The sequence below is a fragment of the Schistocerca nitens genome, chromosome 6 (genome assembly GCF_023898315.1).
Source record: "Schistocerca nitens isolate TAMUIC-IGC-003100 chromosome 6, iqSchNite1.1, whole genome shotgun sequence".
Classification (NCBI taxonomy): domain Eukaryota; kingdom Metazoa; phylum Arthropoda; class Insecta; order Orthoptera; family Acrididae; genus Schistocerca; species Schistocerca nitens.
Genome location: NC_064619.1, coordinates 453786855 through 453810375, shown reverse-complemented (window position 1 = coordinate 453810375; position 23521 = coordinate 453786855). Strand labels below are relative to the sequence as shown.

The 23521-nt window shown below is 38.5% G+C and overlaps 1 protein-coding gene across 3 annotated transcripts in view; it reads left to right on the top strand.

The window, feature by feature from the left end:
* LOC126262270 (ubiquitin carboxyl-terminal hydrolase CYLD) overlaps positions 1-23521 on the top strand; it is a 109653-nt gene that overhangs the window by 7352 nt on the left and 78780 nt on the right. For 2 of the 3 annotated variants that reach the window (XM_049958779.1, XM_049958780.1), the window contains exons 2-4: positions 1173-1521; positions 7418-7581; positions 13097-13226. In XM_049958779.1, coding sequence (XP_049814736.1) covers positions 1173-1521; positions 7418-7581; positions 13097-13226 — 643 coding nt within the window. Of the gene's footprint in view, positions 1-1172; positions 1522-4054; positions 4236-7417; positions 7582-13096; positions 13227-23521 lie in introns of those variants that run through there. The other variant, XM_049958781.1, reaches the window with a different exon arrangement.

Sequence of the window (23521 nt, the reverse complement as noted above, 5' to 3'; positions counted from 1 at the left end):
AAAAGAGGATATTTGTGAACAGATTCGGATAAATAGTGAAACTGGACCAATAGATCAAGGTATTGCTGAGGAGGAGGTGGCATTGGCCATCAAGGTGGTGGTTGCAGACATAAATGGAAAGATGCACTAAACATAAAGAATTGGTTGCAGCATGCTGTACGTATGTAGTGGAACTATATTTTTAAGGAAGAGTAACATGAATGGAGTTGAAAGTCATCAAGCTTGCTTCATGTACTCAAATGCCCAGTGCTTCTGATATTGTATTTGAGGGGTTTTATATATGATTTCCCTAAATCACTTAAGGTGACTGCGATGACTATTTTCCCCTTCAGTATTAAACATAGCTGTGGTGATTCACTATACTCATATTGACTTCCAAGCTATGTTGGTCTCATGGTGAGGTGCACGGAAGAAATGCACATCTTTGCAGAAAGGTATAAAAGTATGAAAAAACACAAGGAATAGCTTTAAATGGTGAATAAGAAGGAGAAAAGATTGCCAAAAATAGCAATTATGTTGTCGGAAATGCAAATTCTACTGTGCAGTTTGTTTAGCAAGTGGGTGGTCTGTCACTCTGAGCAACAATTTCATGGGGTTGGAAAGAAAGGTGATGAGTGTTATCAAATTAATAACTTCTGTTCTTCATAGTAATTCTACAAAGTTGTGCTCTTAATGTGAGAATAAGCAGAAAGGGTGCTGAAATATTCATCATGCATCAAGTAAACAAATCAGTATGTAATGTTGATTGGCTGCATGATTGAGCATAAATTGTGACTTACCTCTTGGCTTCAAGCATTTTTCACTACTTCCTGTCCTGCACTGTACTCTGTAAACAAACTAGTGATACTGTAATGACAGAACTTAACATTATCTGAATAATTTATTAGTAGTATCTTGGCACTGCCCCTAAACTTTTTATCAAATTAAGGAATTTTATTTTTTCAGGTACAGTTTGCAAATGCTTAAAAAATATTCCAGATCCTATACATGTAGTATCTTGACATGAAAGAATACACCTGCTTTAGTTGTAGTTAAGTGTACACTGCATTGTTTCCGTGTATTTCTATTTCTGGAATATTTACATAACAGTTGATTGGAAAGTATTCTACAGTTGTAAGGAACTACCTTTTCAACTATTTTTTCCCCTTATGCACACACTTGTTTCATTGCAGGGCAATAACCGAGGAAATTGCGATGGTACGCTACGTGGAAAGAAGTACTTCTCCTGCCAGAAGTACAAAGGTGTTTTTGCAACACTGAACAGAATATATCCAGGAAACATAGAAAAGACTTTAGGTGGAATGAACACATATTCGGATGCAGTGAAACTGAGTGAAATATTTACTGATCGTAATTACACTTATGAATCCTTGTTATCAATGCCGTCCAGTGACTATAAACACTATAATGCAAGAAATTCCAACTATAAAACTACCCTTGTGCTTCATCTGAGAGAAGAGAGCAGTACAAGTATGTCCAGAAATATACCACCTAAGGTGGAAAACAAAGAAAAGTTGCCAGGTAAGATCCCTGGTTACTGGTATGCAGTTAGTGGGCTTGAGTCACTGGAAGTGTCAGATTCCACCCACCTGCTTCGACCCATGACATAATGGTGTTGTGGTTTGTGTCATCACTGTGGCGCAGTGCTTTTGTGTTGGTTTGTATTTGTAGAAGTTGTGTTGTAGAATTTGGTGGTGTGCTTTTGTGGTGGATTTTGAGGTTTTAAGTTGTTTGTGTTATGTTTTGTATTTGGCCGTTTGGCTCTGGGTAATCATGGTGTTAACGTGCTGTCGGAAGATTGTGCTTTGTCACCAGTTATTTCTTTGGTTTATTGGTTCAGTGGTTTATGCATTTGGGTTTTTTGTTAGGTATGGTTAGTGTCGTGTGTTCTATGGAAGGGAATATAATAACATTACTTTTTTATGTTAGTGATGGATATGACTGATAAATTCAACAGTTGTCTCTCTGTGTTGTATTGGGTGAAGACGGGACTGCAGTTAACTTCTTACAGCTGTTTGGATTGATTTCTGGTTATGTGAGGTACGATGTTTGTGGTGAGAGTATTAAGTTGACCAGAGAATTGGCCTCTTGTACCACGACCGTATATATGTTGGTCATGTCAGTATAAGATTTGGAGATCGATTCAGCGTGGAATATGGCTTGAGAGATCTTGGTTGGCCATAAGGGAGATTTTTTTGCTGACTTATTATTTTTTTATGCCCATTAGACTGGAGTGAGTGTGAGAAGTGTTTTCTTTTCGTAGGGAAATATGTTTGGAGTATGTTAAGTATAGATGGAAGTTGGGGGCATAGGTTGGTAGTGGAAATAAACGGGTCACAGTTTGGATAGAGGAAGTATGGGAGAAGTAATTTGCTGGTTGGTTTGTGGGTTTGTGTGGAGGGGGGGGGGGCTGTGTTTTTCGGGTATAGTGAGGTCGTACTAAGAGGGAACTTGTTTCGTTGATTGAAGAATACACTATGATTGGAGTACCGTGATATCGGATGAATTTTTGTTATTTTGGGGTCTGGGGAAAAGAGGGTATGAGAATATGGTTGTAAATAGCAGTATTGAATTTAATGATTGTGACACCTAGTATTACACAAATGCGATACACCATTTTTTTTGGGGGGGGGGGGCATTAAATCTATGGTAGGGAAGGGGGAAGAAGCACTCTTCCAGTTTGCAATGTCAGTTAGATTAAGTATTGCTGATGGAATAGTTCCTTTGAGAATTATTGTGTTTTTTGGGGTCTTTTTAGGGCAGTGTTGAGGATCTACAGTCCAAGGCTCGTGAGTTGAGATGGGATTTTTGGGAGGGGGGGGGGTTGTTGTTGGTGTGGTTTGTGCGGTAATGGAGCAGGTTTTGGGTGTGTGGGTGGGTTTGAGAGTTATTTTGTTTTCTTTTCTGAGGACTGTTCTATAAGGTGTGAAAATTATTAGGCTTTGTTTGTTCTATTCCAATATGGATGTTGTGCTATGGAATGGTATTGAGTGGTTTCTTTCTTCTTCTTCTTTTTGGGTTAGGAGGAGGGGGTGCTCGGGACAACTTTTTCTGGCCAAAAAAAAACAAGAAATTTTGGCACTTTTTTCAGAGTTTCACCCAATGCTCAGAAACTTTGTATCCTACTGAAAATCTTACCCTTGCGAGAATGGAAGAGCATTAAATTGTGCGTCGAATGACCTTCTTAATTCTCAAAATCAGTGCAGCCATCTGGCCACAAACAATTGCCAAAGTTTCCTTCATTTTTACTGGCTTAGCTAAAAAGTCCACTCCAATGCCTGTAACTCAAAAGCGGCTACTCCAAATGAAAAAGTCAAGTTATCAGAGTTGAAGAGCATGAAATTTTGTGTTACAAAAACATCTAGTTTCTTCAGTTTTATGCGCTACTAAGTGTTCATAACTTGAAAGTCAGAATATTTCCATTTTTTTCTTAATTCAAAGTTATTCAGTTAAATGAAATTCCTAATAGGAATACATAAATCTGCCCCACCTTCAGGTGTAGAGGTAACTATAGACCTCCCTCAATCGACATGACTGAGCAGGTGGCGCAGTGATTTAGCATACTGCACTCACATTCAGAACGATGATTCAAACCCATGCCCGTCCTTCCTGATTTAGGTATTCTATGATTTCTCTAAATCGCACCAGGCAAATTTTGGGATGGACGCTTTGAAAGGGCACGGCCGACTTCCTTCCCCATCCAAAGTCCACGGCCGACTTGCTTCCCCATCCTTCCCTAATCTGATGGCGCAGGTGACCTCGCTGTTTGGTCCCCTCCCCCAAATCAACCAACCAACTACTGAGATGTCGTAAACAGCTGCAGCTGTCATTCCCTCTGTTGTTTTGTTATTGTTTCCACTGTTACAACTTCCAGTCTTCCGGTGTTGTGTGAGAGACATGTTCAAAACTCCTTGTGTCTTGGAAAATTCTCGTTCTTCATTTGAGGTTACTTTTATTTTCTGTCAGTGCATTTTAAATGAGTGTTCCAAATCATTTGGAGGTGTGTTTTATATGTGACAACAATTTGGCGGGTGGTGATGTGGTTAAAGTGAAACAGAAAGGACTGGAAATGCTAGTACAATCCAGTAAGGATAGAAAATTGCAGCACATCGTAAATTATCAACTGGTCTGGGTGAAGTTGAAGTGCACAGTGTTTGTCAGAAGTAGTGCAGTAACCCAAAACTTTTGCAAAAGGCCCTGCACCATCAACATCAAATCTTCGATCATACAAGAAGGTATTTGATTTTACTAAACACAGATTTTATTGTGATGAGGAAATTGATGCTAATGGGAGAAACTTTGTAGACTTCTTTACACAAAGCAAAATATTGTTCTTAAAGTGATGAAACTTCAATTAACAGATACTGTTTTTGGGATTGCTGAGAGGCGAGGTGATGACTGGGCTCACGAGGTATTGGAATGTATCCACAATGCTCAATGTCATAGGTTTTGTCAGGGGGTCTTTACTGGCCAGTCGGGGGAGGAGGAAAATGAGGAATTCCTGGATCCACACACAGATGAAGCAATGGAAATGATTTCTTTCTACAGCAAACGGTCAGAAGAGTGTCAGTTGATTTTGCAGGAGTTAAAGGACCAAATCACGAATGGCTAGGAGTTTTTGAGTTGCAGGTGTTGGAGTCAGTTTCTTGATGTTTTGGCCACAAAAAGTTGTCCCAAGGGGTTTGGAGGTTGCAAACTTGGATTCAACATACTCTCAACTGTATACAAAAGATAAAATAAAATCTTCTACCCCGGGGTTGTCTTTTTTTTTTTTTTTCAAGCAAAAAGTACCCCGTTACTGGACTAATAAGTTATGTGGATTTTGCGGTACCAAGACTTTTGACTTGTGTTTGGGTTTTAGGTGTTGAGGGCTTTGTTTGTGCTATGTTGGTCAAATGAAGTCACTGTTGCCGTGTTTTGAAGTTGCGTGTAGTGATTTTTTGGTATCGAGGGCTTCATTTGGGTCAAGTGTAATTCGCGATACCTCGTTTGGTGTTTTTGGTATCGGAAGCATCATTTGAGCTATTAGGTAAAGTGAAATCTGCAATTCCCATGGTTTTTCATGTTTGTAGTGTTACATCATAGTTTCAGAATTTTTTGTTTGATTTTCTGGATAATAAAGTGTTTCCACGTGGTTCTGTTTTACGTATTGTTGTGTGTTTAAATTGTCTCTATGCTAAACCCTCTAGCAGTTGTCCCATTAGTTTGTGTTTGGGAATGAAATATTTGTGTTTTTGTTCTTGGTCTCATGTCTATGCAGTCATGTTTTGGTTACTGTATTAGATGTTCTAGAAATAGGACTGTCTGCCTTGTTGATGACATCATGGGTCAAAGCAGACGGATGGAATCGGATACTTCTATAATGTCATAGGTCTTAGATGTTATAATAAATTGATTGCGTACTGATTTGTACTAAAAGTTGCAATTTTGTGTTGAATAATGACTTCAGTCTCAATGCCTAATTGCAGGACTACTAATGATAAATTGGTACATCTCTCTGGGCCATTCCATGTCAAGTGGTCTAATTTCAGAAAAAGTTCATACATGACCATCATGGATTTTGTTGAAATTTTGTGTGAACATTTGCACAGGTGCCCAATGAACATCAGTACAAAGTTTTACTTTTGAAAATTGAATACTTGCAGAGATTTAGTCATATGTTTGACCCTATAGTGTGGCAATCAGCAGTGCACCCATGAGTTTTTGGTGACTTTGAGATATAATATGCTCTTGAAAGGAACAAAACTAGGCCATTTTGTACATCTTTTTGCACTCTCTAAAGAGGGGGAGGGGGAGATTTCCTGAGTGATTTTGCGTTTGTATAATTTGTAGCAAAGTTGTTCAATAAAATAGCTGCTCGAGAAAATGTAAAGTTTAGCTTTTCATATCTCCGAAAATAAATGCGGAATAAGCCAAAACTTTGTACTGACCAATACAAGGTCTTAGAATATAAAATTTCATATTCCTGCTGCTTTTCAATAGTTTACATACTGAGGGCAAAAACGATGGTTTTTCAAAAAATGCCATAATGTCTAATTTTGCTCCACTTTCACAAAAAAATGTCTTCTCTACAAACTCTATTAAACCATTTTCTCAAGAAAGACCATTTTTAAGTCACCTAAAAAAAAAAAAAAAAAAAAAAAAAAACTATATTTGGTTTTGCAGTGCAAGCAAATAAGGCCCTAAAATTTGGCATTGGAAATGGGCACATATTCCGTTTATACTCAAATTAAATCCGACACCTTTTATAACATTTTGCAGTTGTTAAGTGCTCTCTGTGGAACATAATATCAAAAGTCATGATAGCTAGGAAATGAGCTTTAGTCACAAAAACTGCAAGTAAGTAGTCTCTCTCTCTCTTTAAGTTGTCTCCACAGCATTCAGCTCTACAAAATTCTCTTTATAAAAAATTAAATGGAATGAGTATTCTCATAAAAAGAATAGTTTTCTCTGTTTTATGGTTTAATAATTTGAGGTAGTCACATTTTAAAAGTTTAATTTTTTATGCTTTGTGTTAACAAAAATGCTTCCCAAAAGATCCCCATCAGTGTCATCATCTGGCCAGCAGTATAGGATTCCCGATGACATTCTACACCAAATTAATTAAATCCGTAAAATTAGATTGAGCTTAGGATCCTTAAGAGGTCTCTTCTACCTTTGGCCTGTAACGCTTACAGAAATTTATTGTCAGTGTGGGATCCGATGTTAAGAAACACTGATCAGGTTTGGTTATGTGTGATAAAAAGCAACTCGTCCATGGCTACTGTAGCACAGCTATTGGGCATGGGGCCTATGGTGATGGGGATGCTGGTTTTCTCACTTTAAAAGGAACCAGTAGTGGTGGGACAGTAACAATACCTTTATACAATTTTTCATCAGTACACTAAAAGTTCCATGTGAACCGCAGACTATGTTAACACAGAGTGCACTATAACTGAAACAAGAATTAAACTATCTAATGAACAGAATTACACAATAAAAAGATGTACTGATAATGCTGTATAACATGAATCCATTCCAAAAAAATGCCAGGAAACCTAGAGAGAACTTGACTCCTCCCCCCCCCTTTTCCCCCTTTTTTTGTGTTACATTGACATGTGAGCATATTTCTTTTTGGGTATGAGGGAGTAAAATTTGAGTTTAACATCCCATTGACAATGAAGGTATTAGAGGTGGAGCACAGACTCAGATTAGGGAAAGAAGAAGGCCATATGCTTTCAAAGGAACCATCCTGCACTTGGTTTAAGTGATTTAGGTAAATCTAAAACTGATCTAAGTTTTTAATTTCGTGTATAAAATAATATTTTTAGTAACTTCTTTTTATTTTAAAATGCCGTATTCTGTTGTTACTTTGTGCAGAACTGAATAATTACATGCATTAAATTGTATTTCTGCAATGAAGATTATGTATTTGCAGGTGTGGAGTCAAGCAACCACAATTTTGGTTCAGGTAGCCCATTCTTGAAAGTTGGTGATAGAGTTGTATGGGTAACAGATTCTGGTCCTGAGGTTGGAATTGTTCGCTGGCTTGGAGATCATACAGAAGATAATTTGACCAATGTGATTGTTGGTGTTGAATTTGTGAGTACAAAACCAATGAAGTTAAATTTTCTTCTGGTATTTTATGCGATTACTTCTTGAACAGATATTATATTTTTAACTACTTTTAACTCTCCATTATCCACTTTATGACCAGCCCGTGATAATAGGTGAGGGGGTAATCTATTGTACTTACCTTGTACAGAACTTTGTTGGAAAAACAGGTCATGAGATGTGTAGGGAATGTAAAAGAGGGTGTCACAAGCTGTTCATAAATAGCTGGACAGAAAGCAGCGGAAAATATAGTTTTCTGGCAGTGAATTTAAGTAAGTGTGTGAAATCCTGACTGGAATATAAGCACAGACTGCACAAGGTGTATGCTAGAACGCTGATCATAATTCAGAAATTTTGCTAAATATTCACCATTTAAATGTAATTCTGTGGCAAAAAGTATAGAATGAAAGTTATAATGCATTGCATTTTGTTATATGCATAACCTGTGATCACTGACTGTTCTCACAATCATTACTTAAACTTTTCAGTAACCTTAACAGAAGTATTTCTCATGGCACCTCCTCTCTCAACGAAACATCATCCAGCTTAATCTATACCTTGAGCTGCACTACACATCAGTCTTCCACTTCAACCTTCATTCAGAAACGCAGTAAAATTATATTGAACGTCAAACTTATGCAGGATTTAAAGTTTTTAAGTATTTTTACCTTATTTATCTTTATGTAGGCATTGCCACCTTTCATTGTGCACATATATACAAGCATACTTCTACTTTTGTCATAAGAAGCTCTTGAGTTCAGTACTTAAATGCTGTATGACTTCAAAGTAGGCAGGTCATGACAGTATATAAGTAGGCTTCTTAAAACAAGCACTGGTACTTAAATGGCACCAGTGATATAGCAACTAGCCTATGTATCTATGCATGTAGTTTCTAAAAGCCGAAGGTGTATTTTGGAATAAATTTGTCATTTGAATTTTTATGTTGTGCAAACTAATATGAATGCTACAGTAACAGACATGCTCCCTGCACTGAACAATTTGATCAAACATAAATGCCAGATGCAAATTTCTAACCTGCTTACGAGGTACTTCTAAAAAGTCCGTGCAAAAACTTTTTACATGTTTGGGGTAAACCTTTTTTATTTTTCGACATAGTCTCCTTTTAGACTCGTACACTTCATCCAACGCTGTTCTAATTTGTTGATCCCTTCTGAATAATAGGAATTGTCCAAGTCTGCAAAACAGCTATTAGTTGTTGCAGTCACTCCTCGTTTGAATAAAATCTTTGTCCCGCCAGCCATTTCTTCAGATTGAGAAACAAATAGTAGTCCGAGGGAGTCAAGACTGGAGAATAGGGGCGGTTGTGAAATGAGTTGGAATCCTGTTTCCATTGATTTTGCTACCACAACTGTTGAGGTGTGTGCTGGTGCATTGTCATAATGGAAAAGGACTTTTTTGCGGTCCAATCACTGGCGGTTTTCTTGCAGCTGTTTTCAAACGGTCCAGTAATGATGAATAATATGCACCTGTAATAGTTTTACCCTTTACCAGATAGTCGATGAGGATTATCCCTTGCGGATCCCAAAAGACAGTCACCATAACCTTTCCAGCCGGAGGAACAGTCTTCGTCTTTTTTTGTGCAGATTGCCCCTTGGTTAGGCATTGTTTAGATTGTTCTTTGGTCTCAGGAGTATAGTAATGTATCCATGTGTCTTCCACAGTGACAAAAGAACGCTTCAAGTCCTGTGGATTCTTCCTGAACAGCTGCAAACCATCCTTCAAACACTTCACACGATTCCGTTTATGGTCATTCGTGAGCAATCACGGAATCCGTCTTGCGGATAGCTTTCTCATCTCCAGATGTTTATGCAAAATATTATGCACCGGTTCACTCGAGATGCCCACAGCACTAGCAATCTTACGCATCCATCACCATATCATGGATTTTATCAATGATTTCTGGAGTCGTAACCTCCACAGGGTGTCCAGAATGTTCAGCATCACTTGTGCCCATATGGCCACTTCAAAAATTTTGGAACCACTTATAAACTGTTCTAATCGAAGATGCAGAGTCACCGTAATGTTTATCAAGCTTCTCTTTAGTCTCTTGAGGTGTTCTGCCCTTCTACGGATCGGAGCATGGAATGTCAGATCCCTTAATCGGGCAGGTAGGTTAGAAAATTTAAAAAGGGAAATGGATAGATTAAAGTTAGATGTAGTAGGAATTAGTGAAGTTCGGTGGCAGGAGGAACAAGACTTTTCGTCAGGTGAATACAGGGTTATAAATACAAAATCAAATAGGGGTAATGCAGGAGTTGGTTTAATAATGAATAAAAAAAATAGGAGTGTGGATAAGCTACTACAAACAGCATAATGAACGCATTATTGTCACCCAGATAAACACGAAACCCACATCTACTACAGTAGTACAAGTTTATGTGCCAACTAGCTCTGCAGATGACGAAGAAATTGATGAAATGTATGATGAGATAAAAGAAATTATTCAGGTAGTGAAGGGGGATGAAAATTTAATAGTCATGGGTGACTGGAATTTGATAGTAGGGAAAGGAAGAGAAGGAAACATAGTAGGTGAATATTGATTGGGGGTAAGAAATGAGAGGAAGCCGCCTGGTAGAATTTTGCACAGAGTGTAACTTAATCATAGCTAACACTTGGTTTAAGAATCATGAAAGAATGTTGTATACATGAAAGAAGGTTGTATACATGAAAGAAGCCTGGAGATACTAGAAGGTATCAGATTATATAATGGTAAGACAGAGATTTAGGAACCAGATTTTAAATTGTAAGACATTTCCAGGGGCAGATATGGACTCTGACCACAATCTATTGGTTATGAACTGTAGATTAAAACTGAAGAAACTGCAAAAGGTGGGAATTTAAGGAGATGGGACCTGGATAAACTGGCAGAACCAGAGGTTGTACAGTGTTTCAGGAAGAGCATAAGGGAACAACTGACAGGAATGGGGGAGAGAAATGCAGTAGAAGAAGAATGGGTAGCTTTGAGAGACGAAATAGTGAAGGCAGCAGAGGATCAAGTAAGTAAAAATACAAGGGCTAGTAGAAATCCTTGGGTGGCAGAAGAAATATTGAATTTAATTGATGAAAGGAGAAAATATAAAAATGCAGTAAATGAAGCAGGCATAAAGGAATACAAACATCTCATTTTTGAGATCGACAGGAAGTGCAAAATGGCTAAGCAGGGATGGCTAGAGGACAAATGCAAGGATGTAGAGGCTTATCTCACTAGGGGTAAGATAGATACTGCCTACAGGAAAATTAGAGAGACCTTTGGAGAAAAGGAAACCTCTTGTATGAATATCAAGAGCTCAGATGGAAACCCAGTTCTAAGCAAATAAGGGAAAACAGCAAGGTGGAAGGAGTATATAGAGGGTGTATACAAGGGCGATGTACTTGAAGATAATATTATGGAAATGGAAGAGGATGTAGATGAAGATGAAAAGGGAGATATGATATTGCGTGAAGGGTTTGACAAAGCACTGAAAGACCTAAGTCGAAACAAGGTCCCGGGAGTTGACAACATTCCATTAGAACTACTGACAGCCTTGGGAGATCCAGTCCTGACAAAACTCTACCATCTAGTGAGCAAGATGTATGAGACAGGCAAAATACCCTCAGACTTCAAGAAGAATATAATAATTCCAATCCCAAAGAAAGCAGGTGTTGTCAGATGTGAAAATTACCTAACTATCAGCTTAATAAGTCACGGCTGCAAAATACTAACATGAATTCTTTACAGACGAATGGAAAAACTGGTAGAAACCAACCTCGGGGAAGATCAGTTTGGATTCTGTAGAAATATTGGAACACGTGAGGCAATACTGACCCTACGACTTATCTTAGAAGCTAGATTAAGGAAAGGCAAAGCTACGTTTCTAGCATTTGTAGACTTAGAGAAAGCTTATGACCATGTTGACTGGAATACTCTCTTTCAAATTCTAAAGGTGGCAAGGGTAAAATACAGGGAGCGAAAGGCTATTTACAATTTGTACAGAAACCAGATGGCAGTTATAAGAATCGAGGGGCATGAAAGGGAAGCAGTGGTTGGGAAGGGAATGAGACAGGGTTGTAGCCTCTCCCCAATGTTATTCAATCTGTATATTGAGCAAGCAGTAAAGGAAACAAAAGAAAAATTCGGAGTAGGTATTAAAATCCATGGAGAAGAAATAAAAACTTTGAGGTTCGCCGATGACATTGTAATTCTGTCAGAGACAGCAAAGGACTTGGAAGAGCAGTTGAACGGAATGGACAGTGTCTTGAAAGGAGGATATAAGAGTAACATCAACAAAAGCAAAACGAGGATAATGGAATGTAGTTGAATTAAGTTGGGTGATTCTGAGGGAATTAGATTAGGAAATGAGACACTTAAAGTAGTAAATGAATTTTGCTATTTAGGGAGCAAAATAACTGATGATGGTCGAAGTAGAGATGATATAAAATGTAGACTGGCAATGGCAAGGAAAGCGTTTCTGAAGAAGAGAAGTTTGTTAACATCGAGTATAGATTTAAGTGTCAGGAAGTCTTTTTCTGAAAGTATTTGTATGGAGTTTAGCCATGTATGGAAGTGAAACGTGGACAGTTAATAGTTTAGACAAGAAGAGAATAGAAGCTTTCGAAATGTGGTGCTGCAGAAGAATGCTGAAGATCAGATGGGTAGATCACATTACTAATGAGGCGGTATTGGAGAGAAGAGGAATTTGTGGCACAACTTGACCAGAAGAAGGGATCGGTTGGTAGGGCATATTCTGAGGCATCAAGGGATCACCAATTCAGCATTCGAGGGCAGCGTGAAGGGTAAAAATAATAGAGGGAGACCAAGAGATGAATACACTTAGCAGATTCAGAAAGATGTAGGTTGCAGTAGGTACTGGGAGATGAAGAAGCTTGCACAGGAGAGCTGCATCAAACCAGTTCAGGACTGTAGACCACGACAACACGCACTAAATATTGTCCTTACTATGTGCAGCTTTGCTATCAGACACACTCCTGTATTGTTGGTTTGGTAATGCTTTCAAAAAAGAAAGGCTATAATGATCCTGAGTTTGGCAGTGAATTTAGTGGCTCAGAAAGTGAAGAGGAATGTGATGTTACTTCTCTAGAGACTGAAAGTGATGGCATTTTTTCAGTTGAGTGGCAAGTGCTTGGCAGTGGTATGAAAAAAATACATGCACTGCTCTACAGCCAGCTCCTCCAAGATATGTGTTAACGGGAAACCATTGTGAAGTACATGGTTAGACTTCATAGCTACGTGGAAATCTAAGTGACTTCAAGTTTTAGGATATTTTTTAGTCATAGACCAGTGCATTAGTATATTTGGTATTTTATTATTGGTGGTCTTCAAAATTTAGTAATTCATTGTTTTGAGCTTTAAAAGCTGTCTTTATATGTCTATATGTAATTTCATTCATTATAGGATATTTTTTGGAACATAATTTGGAAAAAAATTAATTTACCAGGTGAATGTACCCTGTTAACACATTCTGAGAAACTCTTCTTCACACAGGAAAATCCAGTTGGAAGTGGAACTGGTTGCTACAAAAATAAGCAACATTTCCAAACAGAGCCATCACATGGTGCATTTTTGCCTCTTCTGGAGCTTATGAAAGCAGATGACTTCTTTTCAAAACCACAAGGTAAGGGATTGGAATATTGGTGTCGTTGAAGTAAACAATATGTTCATTAAGAAATGTTTCAAATAATTTATGACTACATTGTGTACAAAATTCTCCTGCATTGTCGTTTTACCTTTACAGTACAGTACCAAATGTTGACTTTTTAACTTCTCCTTGACTTCACTAAGCTATTTTTAAGCAACATACATACAAGATATCTGCTACCAGGAAAAATGTGGTTAATGTACTTTTATAGGTGTGGACTAGCCTTTGATTTTCTTGATGAACAACTATAACTAATCTTTATCAGCATAACAGTACATCTTGATTTGTTCACACAGTGAGCTCCTTAATCTATACGAACTTCTAAAAAAAGTATTGCAGCATCCTCTTTAAATGTGTAATTTACGTTTTCTTGAAATGGAACCTCCTTCTCAGTGCTCTCTTGATCACGTCTCAGGGCAATTTGATAGTGTGTTTGCTGCCTCTTTATTTATTACAAGAACAACAAAGCTTGTGTGCACTGTTCGAGTGCTCAACACGCCTTGCAGGGTCATTTCAAGCTTAGACTGTACATGCGTTGTCACTGTATGGCAACAAGGACTCTGAGCATTCAACTGGTAAAATGAAACATCGAAGATCAGCTAAACAGTAGTCACTCAAAGTCAACATCAATCAGTGAGTGTTGCTTAACAATTATGGGTCATAGGGTCCTTGAATAGAATGCAATAGAATCACTCAGTGCCTTTTTGAAGGCAACTGGGAGAGCTGATTCAAGCATAAACATTATGCAGCCATTGCCACATGATAAGTTTTACATCAAGGCAGCTGTTAAAAACAACAATAATTATCATCCTGCACCAAGATGCACAAAGAATCTGTAAAGGGATCACCTGGAATTGATTTAACATCAGTGATTTTTGATTCCATTCACTGATGTGTGCAGGACTTGTGTCACAACTGATGATTGTTGAAGTCAGTGGCTGTGACCAGGTACATATTCACGTGTGTGGCATACAGTTCCACAGGTTTGAGAGGGAAGTTGGTCAGTAATGCTTTGGCCTTGTATGTACAGATGTCAGAACACGTATTACCTCCATCTAGGATAAACAGTTGGGGTTTGTGCAGTGTTGGGACATGGTCCTTCTATCCTGCTGTCAATACTACAATGATGTGTTCATCTCTCAAGATGACAGCGCATGAACACACCATACCACCTCAGGACATTTTCATCTGTAAGGCATAATTCAACCAAATGGAATGGCCTTTGTTATTTGCAGACATTCATCCAATTCAGCATGCTTGGGACTAGATGAAACTTGGAATGTGTCATCGCTGAAAACCTACTCACACTCCTGACAACCCCTGGAGGGCCGATAATTCCCTCCTTTCCTTGTATTTAAGATCATTCAGGTTCACAGATGTTGGAAAATTATTTCTGAGCAGTTTATATAAAAGTATAAGAATTAATATGTGTAGGTGTGTAGATGAGTTTTAGTATAAATCTGTAATGTCTGGAGCATTTTCTTCCAGACTTGTTACACACGAGTTGTTACTCGTGCTGCTGCTGCTGCTGCTGCTGCTGCTGCTGTTGTTGTCATTGTCATTAACAACACCTTCAGTCTGAAGACTGGTTTGCTGCAGCCCTCAGTGGTGTTCTATACTGTTCAAGCCTCATCATCTCTGAATACCTATTGAAACCTAAATAAATTTCAACCTGCTTACTGTATTCATCCCTTTGTCTCTGTTTATAATTCTTACTCTCAGATACTTCCCTCCATTACCAAACTGAAGATTCCTTGATGCCTCAGTGTGTCCTATCAACTTTTTTTAGTCAGATGTTCCATTAATTATGTTTTCCTGCAGTTCAGTTCTTTATCTCATCATTTGTTACTCACTCTACTTATCTGATTTTCATATACTTATTTTACACCACATTTCAACAGTTTCTGTTCTATTCGTATCTGAGCTGTTTACCACCCACATTTCACACATGTACAAAGTTACACTCCAAAAAATTAGCCTGAGAAAATATCCTTCCCTTATATTTTCTAACACTTAAGTTTGTGTTAGGTGTGAGCAAATTCATCTTTTTCAGAAACACTTCTTGCTGTAGCCAGATAGTCAGTAGTCCTTTATCTAGTGAGCATTCCTTGTTCAGCATGTGTGCAGCTTAAACATTAGAATGTTATTCCTACTGAACCTCTCGATGTGGTGTTATGGGTACCCGATTTCCTGGATTGGTCTCAGGTGAGGTGGAGATGTTTGCCTCAAGCTGCTGGAGAGAGAATTATTTTCACAGCAAGATTAGCCTCTGATGATGTGGAGATGAATTGTTCTGAGGCTGCTGTGGAGAAAATTATTCTAGCATCAGGTCTGGCCAATGCGTTGCTGGCCTGTGGTGGTGGTGGTGGTGGTGGTGGTGGTATTGTCCCAGTTCCAGGATGAGCCGATTGGGAGGTTGACCTGGCTTATCGTAGAAGGCATAAGCAGTCTGCCACATTCTCTCTTGCACCAGTGGGGTGCCTGTTTCTTTTTGCAGAAGATGAGTTGAATAGTGTGACCAGGTACATATTCATGTGTGTGGCATACAGTTCCACAGGTTTGAGAGGGAAGTTGGTCAGTAATGCTTTGGCCTTGTATGTACAGATGTCGGAACACCTATTACCTCCATTTAGGATAAACAGTTGGGAGTTGTGTAGTGTTGGAACACGGTCCTTGTACCCTGCTGTCAATACTACAATGATGTGTTCATCTCTCAAGATGACAGTGCATGAACACACCATACCACCTCAAGGACATTTTCATCCGTAAGGCATAATTCAACCAAATGGAATGACCTGTGTTATTTTCAGACATGCATCCAATTCAGCATGCTTGAGACTATATGAAACTTGGATTGTGTCATCGCTGAAACCCTGCTCACACACCTGAAAACCCCAGGAGGGCTGATAAATCCCTCTTTTCCTTGTATTTAAGGTCATTCAGGTTCACAGATGTTGCACCTCTCGATGTGGTGTTATGGTTACTTCCTGGATTGGCCTCAGGTGATGTGGAGTGCTTGCCTCAAGCTGCTGTGGAGAGAATTATTTTCACAGCAAGATTAGCCTCTGATGATGTGGAGATGAATTGTTCTGAGGCTGCTGTGGAGAAAATTATTCTTGCATCGGGTCTGGCCAATGCGTTGCTGGCCCGTGGTGGTGGTGGTGGTGGTGGTGGTGGTGGTGGTGGTGGTGGTGGTGGTGGTATTGTCCCAGTTCCAGGACGAGCCGATTGGGAGGTTGACCTGGCTTGTCGTAGAAGGCATAAGCAGTCTGCCACATTCTGTCCTGCACCAGTGGGGTGCCTGTTTCTTTTTGCAGAAGATGAGTTGAATACAGAGTAAGAAGGCACAGAGTTTCAGAGCTTGGTTCTGCACCCCCTGCAGTGCCATGATTTGTGAGTCAGCACCCTTTCGCCACACAACAGCTATGTACTTTTGCTATAGCTAGATAAATTTTATATGCACTCTTCTTCATTATCACTTATTTTGCTGTACAAATAACAAAACTCATCTGTTACTTACAGTGTCTCACTTCCTAATTGTATTCACTCAGCATAACCCGATTCAATTAGACTACATTTCATTACCCTTATTTTACTTTTTTTTGGTGTTCGTCTTATACCCTCTTTTCAAGATACCATTCTTTCCATTCAACTGCTCTCCAAAAGCCATTTGCCATTTCTGACAGTTGAAATGTTATCAGTAAATCTCAAAGTTTTTATTTCTTCTCCAGGACTTAAATTTCCATTTCTTATTTCTTCTTTATTTGCTCCACAGCGTGCTCAATATACAAATTGAATATCATCAGGAATAGGCTCCATCTCTGTCTCACTGGCTTCTCAACTAAGGCTTCTCTTTCATGTATTTTGACACTTATATCTGCAGTCTGGTTTCTGTACAAGTTGTATACAAGGGCTGTTCAAAAATTAAGGTGGCTTTTCAAATTGTGCGGGCAACGTACATTCGACTATCGATCTTTTTTATGTTACTTTGGTACATATGTTCCAAACATATGTTCACAGTTTCAAGTGTACAGCATACTCCGTTTGTTTTTGACAGGTAGAAAAAAATTTTGTGTGAAAAATGGAATCAAGTGCTCTAAAACACTTGGAAATGTTGACAGTGGCATACGGTGAATCTGCTGTAAGTAAAAAAAAAATGTTTACAAGTGCTACAAGCTCTTCCAGGATGGCCAAGAAGATGCCAATGACGAACCCACTCTTTACACCCCAGCACATCAACAACAGATGATAACGTCAAAGCTCTGAAGAAAATTGTTTTCGAAAATTGACGAATTACCATAAGAGAAGTTGCTGAGGATGTTGTCATATTGTTTGCCTTGTGTCATGCAATTTTTTTGGATTTGTTGGGCGTGAGATGTGTGTCAGTGAAGTTTGTTCCAAAACTTCTCAGTTTTGATCACAAGAACCATTGTATGAGAATCGCTCCGGAGCTCTTGAATGGTGTCAATGATGATCCCGATTTGCTCAAAAGTCTGATAACTGGTGATGAAACATGGGTTTATGGTTATGACGTTGAAACGAAAGCCCAGTCGTCCCAGTGGAAGCATTCCGGTGAGCCAAGACCTGAAAAAGCATGCCAAGTTCAATCAAATGTCAAAGTTTTGCTCACTTTTTTATTTTTATTTATTTTATTTATTTATTTTTTTCAATTACCGTGTCTTAGTGAATCATGAATTTTTGCCTGAAGGTTGTATGGTCAATAAGGAGTGTTACCTTGACGTTGTACACAGTTTGCGAGAAGTAATACGCAAAAAAAGTCTGGAATTATGAAAAAACAATTCATGGCTTTTGCATCATGACAACGCACTTGCTTATTCATTGTTGCTTGTGAGAGTTTTTTGGTCAAAAACAACATGACAATCATGCCTCAGCCACCATATTCAGCGGATTTGGCCCCCTGCGACTTTTTCCTGGTCCCAAAACTGAAGAGACCTATGAAAGGACGAAGATTTTCAGTAGTTGAGAAAATAAAAACGCATTGCTGAAAGTACTCAAGGCTGTACCAAAAAGTGCGTATGAGAAGTGCTTCAAAGATTGGAAGAATAGTTGGCACAAGAGTATTGTATCTGAGGGGGATTACTTACAGGGGGACAATATGAATATTGATGAATAAATAAATATTGTGAAATGGAAAGTTGTTACTCACCACTGTGTGTGTGTGTGTGTGTGTGTGTGTGTGTATGTGTGTTATTGATGAAGGCCTTAATGGCCAAAAGCTTTATTTGTGACAGTTTTTTTTTTTTTTTTGCCTGCCTGCGACTCAGCACCTCTGCTATATGGTGAGTAGCAACTTCCCTTTTCATAATATTGTTGAATTCCATCCTGGATTTTCAGTTTTTTGAATAAATAAATATTTTTTCATAAAAATATAACGTCACCGTACTTTTTGAAAACATCCCATATAACGTTTTGCTTCCTGTGTTTTATCCCTGCTACCTTCAGAATTTCAAAGAGTGTATTTTAGTCAATATTGTCAAAAGCTTTCTCTAAGTTTATGAATGCGTTAAGTATAGACTTGACTATCTTCTAAGATAAGTTGTAGGGGCAGTATTGCCTTGTATGTTTCTACACGTCTCTGGAACTCAAACTGATCTTCCCCGAAGCTGCTTCTACCAATTTATCCTTTCTTAACAAAATAATTTTTGTCAGTATTATGCAGCCATAGGTTATTAAACTGATAGTTGGATAATATTCACATCAGTCAGCACCTGTATTCTTTGGAATTGAAATTATTACATTCTTGTTGAAGTCTGGGGGTATTTTGTCAGTCTCATATTTATTGCATAGCAGGTGGGATAGTATTGTCATGGCTAGCTCTCCCAAGGATCTCAATAACTTTGAGGACTGTCATCTAAGCAAGGGATTTTATTTTGACTAAGGTTTGCAGTGCTCTGTGAAATTATTGTAATACCATTCTCCCAAGTGATCTTCGTGTACTTCATCAGCGCTTTATGTGATATTGTTTTGGAGTTCATTTCCCTTGTATAGCAGTTCTCTATATGCCTTCCACCTTTCAACTTTCCTTAGTTCGGGCTTACCATATGATCTTGATATTAATACAGCTGCTTCCCTCTTCTCGAAAGGCCTTTTTAATTTTCCTGTGGGCGGCACTGTCTTTTTCTCTAGTTAAGCTTGCTTCTACAGCTGTGCATTTGCCCTCTTGCCGTTCCTGCTTAGCCGTTTTGCACTTCTTGTCAGTCTCATTTGTCATATGTCTGTATTCTCTTTTGACTACTTTGTTTGCTGCATTTTTATATTTTCTCCTTTCGTCAGCTACATTCAGTGTGCTTCCTCAGAACCAGACAACCTCTGGTTCTTCCAATTTATCCAGATTCCGTCTTGTTAATTTCCTATCTTTTGAGAATTTCTTCAGTTTGGATTTGCAGGTCATAACCAATTGATTACAATCAAGAGTCCACATCTGCCTCGGGAAGTGTCTTACAATTTAAAATCAGTTTTGGAAAATCTCTGTCTTATCATTATACACAGTAGTGGCAAAAGTCATGGGATACCTCCTAGTATCGTGTCAGATCTCCTTTTGTGCAGCAATTCAACATTGCATGGACTCATCGTCGTTGGAAGTCAGCTGCAGAAATATTGATGCTGTCTCTATAGCTGTCCATAATTTCGAAAGTGTTTCGTGCAGGATTTTGTGCACAAACTGACCTCTCCATAATGTTCCATAAATGTTTAATGAGATTTGTGTTGGACAATCTTGGTGGCCAAACCATTCACTTGAATTGTCCCGAATTTTCTTCAAACTAATTGCAAACAATTGTGGCCTGGTGTCATGGCATAGGCTCATCCATAAAAAAAATGCATCATTGGTTGGGAACATGACATGCATGAATGGCTGCAAACAGTCTCCCGAATAGCCAAATACTCCTCACATCATTGTGGAGCTACCACCAGCTTGCACAGTGTCTGGTTGAAAATTTGGGTCCATGGCTTAATGGGCTCTGCACCACACTTGAACCCTACCATCAGGTCTTAACCTACTTAAATCAACTCATCTGACCAGGCCAAGGTTTTCAATCATCTAGGTAGCATCCAGCCAATATGGTCACGAGCCCAGAGAGGTGCTGCAGACGATATTGTGCTGTTAGCAGAGGTACTTGCATGTCATCTGCTGCCATTGCCCATTAGTGCCACATTTTCCCACACATTCCTAACAGATGTGTTTGCCGTACATCCCACATTGATATCTGTGGTTATTTCATGCAGTGTTGCTTGTCTGTTAACATTAACAACTCTATAAAAACACCACAGCTTTCAGTCATTAAGCAAAGTTCATCGGCCACTGCAATGCCTGAAATTTGGTATTCTTGGCACACTCCTGACACTTGGGTCCTGGAATATTGAATTCCATAAAAATTTCCAAAATGGAATGTCCCATGCATCTAGCTCCATCTGTCATTCCATGTTCATACTCTGTTAATTTCTGTTGTGTGACCATGTTCATACTCTGTTAATTTCGGTTGAGAGACCATAATCATGTCGCAGAGTTTCTCAAATGAATCACGTGGATACAAATGACACAGGGTTGTCACAAGTTCTGGAAATCAGGGAATTTCAAACGTGTCAGGGAAGTACCAGGGAAAATTGGAAAAAAAAAAAAAATGGAAAATCTCATTTTTGTCTCAGTAGATGTATTGCTCTACAATCACTTTAAAATAACAACTGGAAAAAAAAGTTATGATTTTTCCCCTAAACATATAATTTTTTGGTGTAAACTTTCACAATTTTAATTTCTTGAATTTTAAATAATACAGTAAATACTACTAAAGTAGAGCTACATCATCATTGTACTATCTATGTTATGTGGTAAATAATTCATTGATGCAGAGTCAGAAGTTTCTGAGAAAAAGGGGCTTTTATACTGAAAAATGTCATTTTGAGAAAATTGTGTTTAAAGAAAAAATTTTAATATACAGCCAACTGATACATAAAAGATATGTTAGAATCCTCCTGGATTGTAGTCCTCATCTCCTCCTTCATCTTCCTCACCCAGTGCTGCCCTCCTCCTCTTGGATCTGGTTTCTTTTGACATATTGTTTGTTGCAATCTCTGTCTTCATGATTCGCGGTTGGTCCAAGTCCATCACATTTTTAGTGGTGTTGTAACCTTTATGAATACAAAGATATTCCAAAACCTATAGTCTTCCAGAATAGCCATCATTAAAAGTAAGAGCAGCATCCAAAACACAAAGTTCAAAGACTGACCTTCCAACGAACACATTTTTTGGTATCATTGACCATACAACATTGTTAAATGATTCATTCGCATTTTATGTTTTGCCCTTGAGACATTTCTTCAACAGCTCTGGTTGGGCAAGATCCTGAAAAGTGTATACTTTACCCTACTCTTTTGCCTTCAAGTATTTACACCATTCAGTGGAACACATGTTGTGTATTGGTTCAGCATCTGTAGACAGCTTGTGAAAATATATTGCCCAAACATCTCTTTTCATACCATCTAAATTATCTCTGTTACTTCTAATAGCCATACCATAATATTGTGTAATCTGATCAATTTGTTTATCAGTCAGTTGATGTCTTATACTAAGACCATCACTTCCCAACTGCTGTTAAGTCTACGTAGTCTCGTGCCCATCCTCTTTTGCACATGATTAATGCACTCTAGTTTTGTAATTGACAAATCACCATAGGATGTACTCTCCACCACTGCCTTATACGATCGTGAGTCTCCATCCCCAAGAAAACTCATGTAGCAAACAGCACAGTCATGCTGGGAACGTTGGAACATTTTCACTGCAGAAGCAACCTCCATCCCTCCACTAGTTCCTTCATAGTTTCTCTGACAATTCATTTCATGCTTAGTTTGCTTTTCAGTACTCTTGCCTCCTTGCCTACAATCCTGATAGTACATGGTCAACTCATCAACATCCAACACTTTCCCATTATTGATGCTGATAATTGATGCACATGAATTCTTTGACTGGAAACCTCTTTTTTGCTATGATCTGTCAAATGATATTGCTATGTCAGAACTACCATTTTCTGCTACAGCCTGCTGTGCTGCTGTAGTCATTGACTCCATAGCACACGCCTTGACACTACTTCTTACTATGGAATTCTATTTTATAGATTTTGTAGGGGGACTAGGGAGGTTCAGCAAGCCACAAAGAACCTTACCAGCGTAATGGCCTTTTCGTATGCCAGTCCATGTCTAAGTCCATAGAAGTATCTTAGATTAGTGTCAAAAAGTTCATTCTTTACACTTTTACTTTTGAAAGTCTTTTCGCTAACACATTATTTGTAAATTGCACACCAGTGCGTTGAGATAGCTTTTCAGAAATTTCAATTTCCCTTCCACATATACAACAACACACTGTTTCACACAAAGCTGAAATAAGTATATGGAGATTAATTGAAGTTTGTTTCACTGTCTGAAGCTACATTGTATTTTACATCTTTACCCAGCAGTTTTTTCCTTGGAAGCACTCGGAGGAGTTAGAAGGACTGTCACTATTTACAACCAAATTATCACGCTCATCGGCGCTAACCACTCTTTTTACTGCTGCTATATTTGTTCTGTAATATCTGTTTCCTTTGTTTCGTATTTTTTTAAACACTCCTTTTGGTTTAGTCATGACGAAAACTATCACAGGAAACACAGAAACCAAAACGCGGCTAGTGCATAACTGTTGTTGTCAAACACAAACAAATGTACAGTTCAAAGAGTTTACTGCAAAGTACCGCCAGTGTAGGCAACGTATGAAACGGACAGTTCTCTACAAAACAAAAGAACCACAGCCTTCTAGATTGTATAGCTCCAGAGAAAAATGCCAATATGCGTAATTCTTGGAAATGTCATTGCATGATTATTTTCAAATATTTATTTAAAATAGTAAATAATCGAATATTCTATAAAACCAACACCAACTTAAGCATAATCATCCATATTTTCATAATTTGCATAAAAGTAAAAATGTCAAATTTTGTCATTTTGGGTGGTACGACTCCCCTTAAGCGATGTAACATACCGTGGCCCAACCTCCCAGAATTGGGGACTATTTTATCTCCAAAATATTTTATCCAAGAGGATCCCATCCTCTTTTAATCATGCAGTAGTCTACATGCATTCAGGAAAAAGAATGGGTGTAGTTTCTCCTTGCTTTCAGACGTTTGCAGTACTAGCAGAGAGAGGCCATGTTGGTGAATGTCACAAGGCCGTATCGGTCAATCATTCAATACTGTTGTCCTTGATCATTAGGATAGTGATTGTCA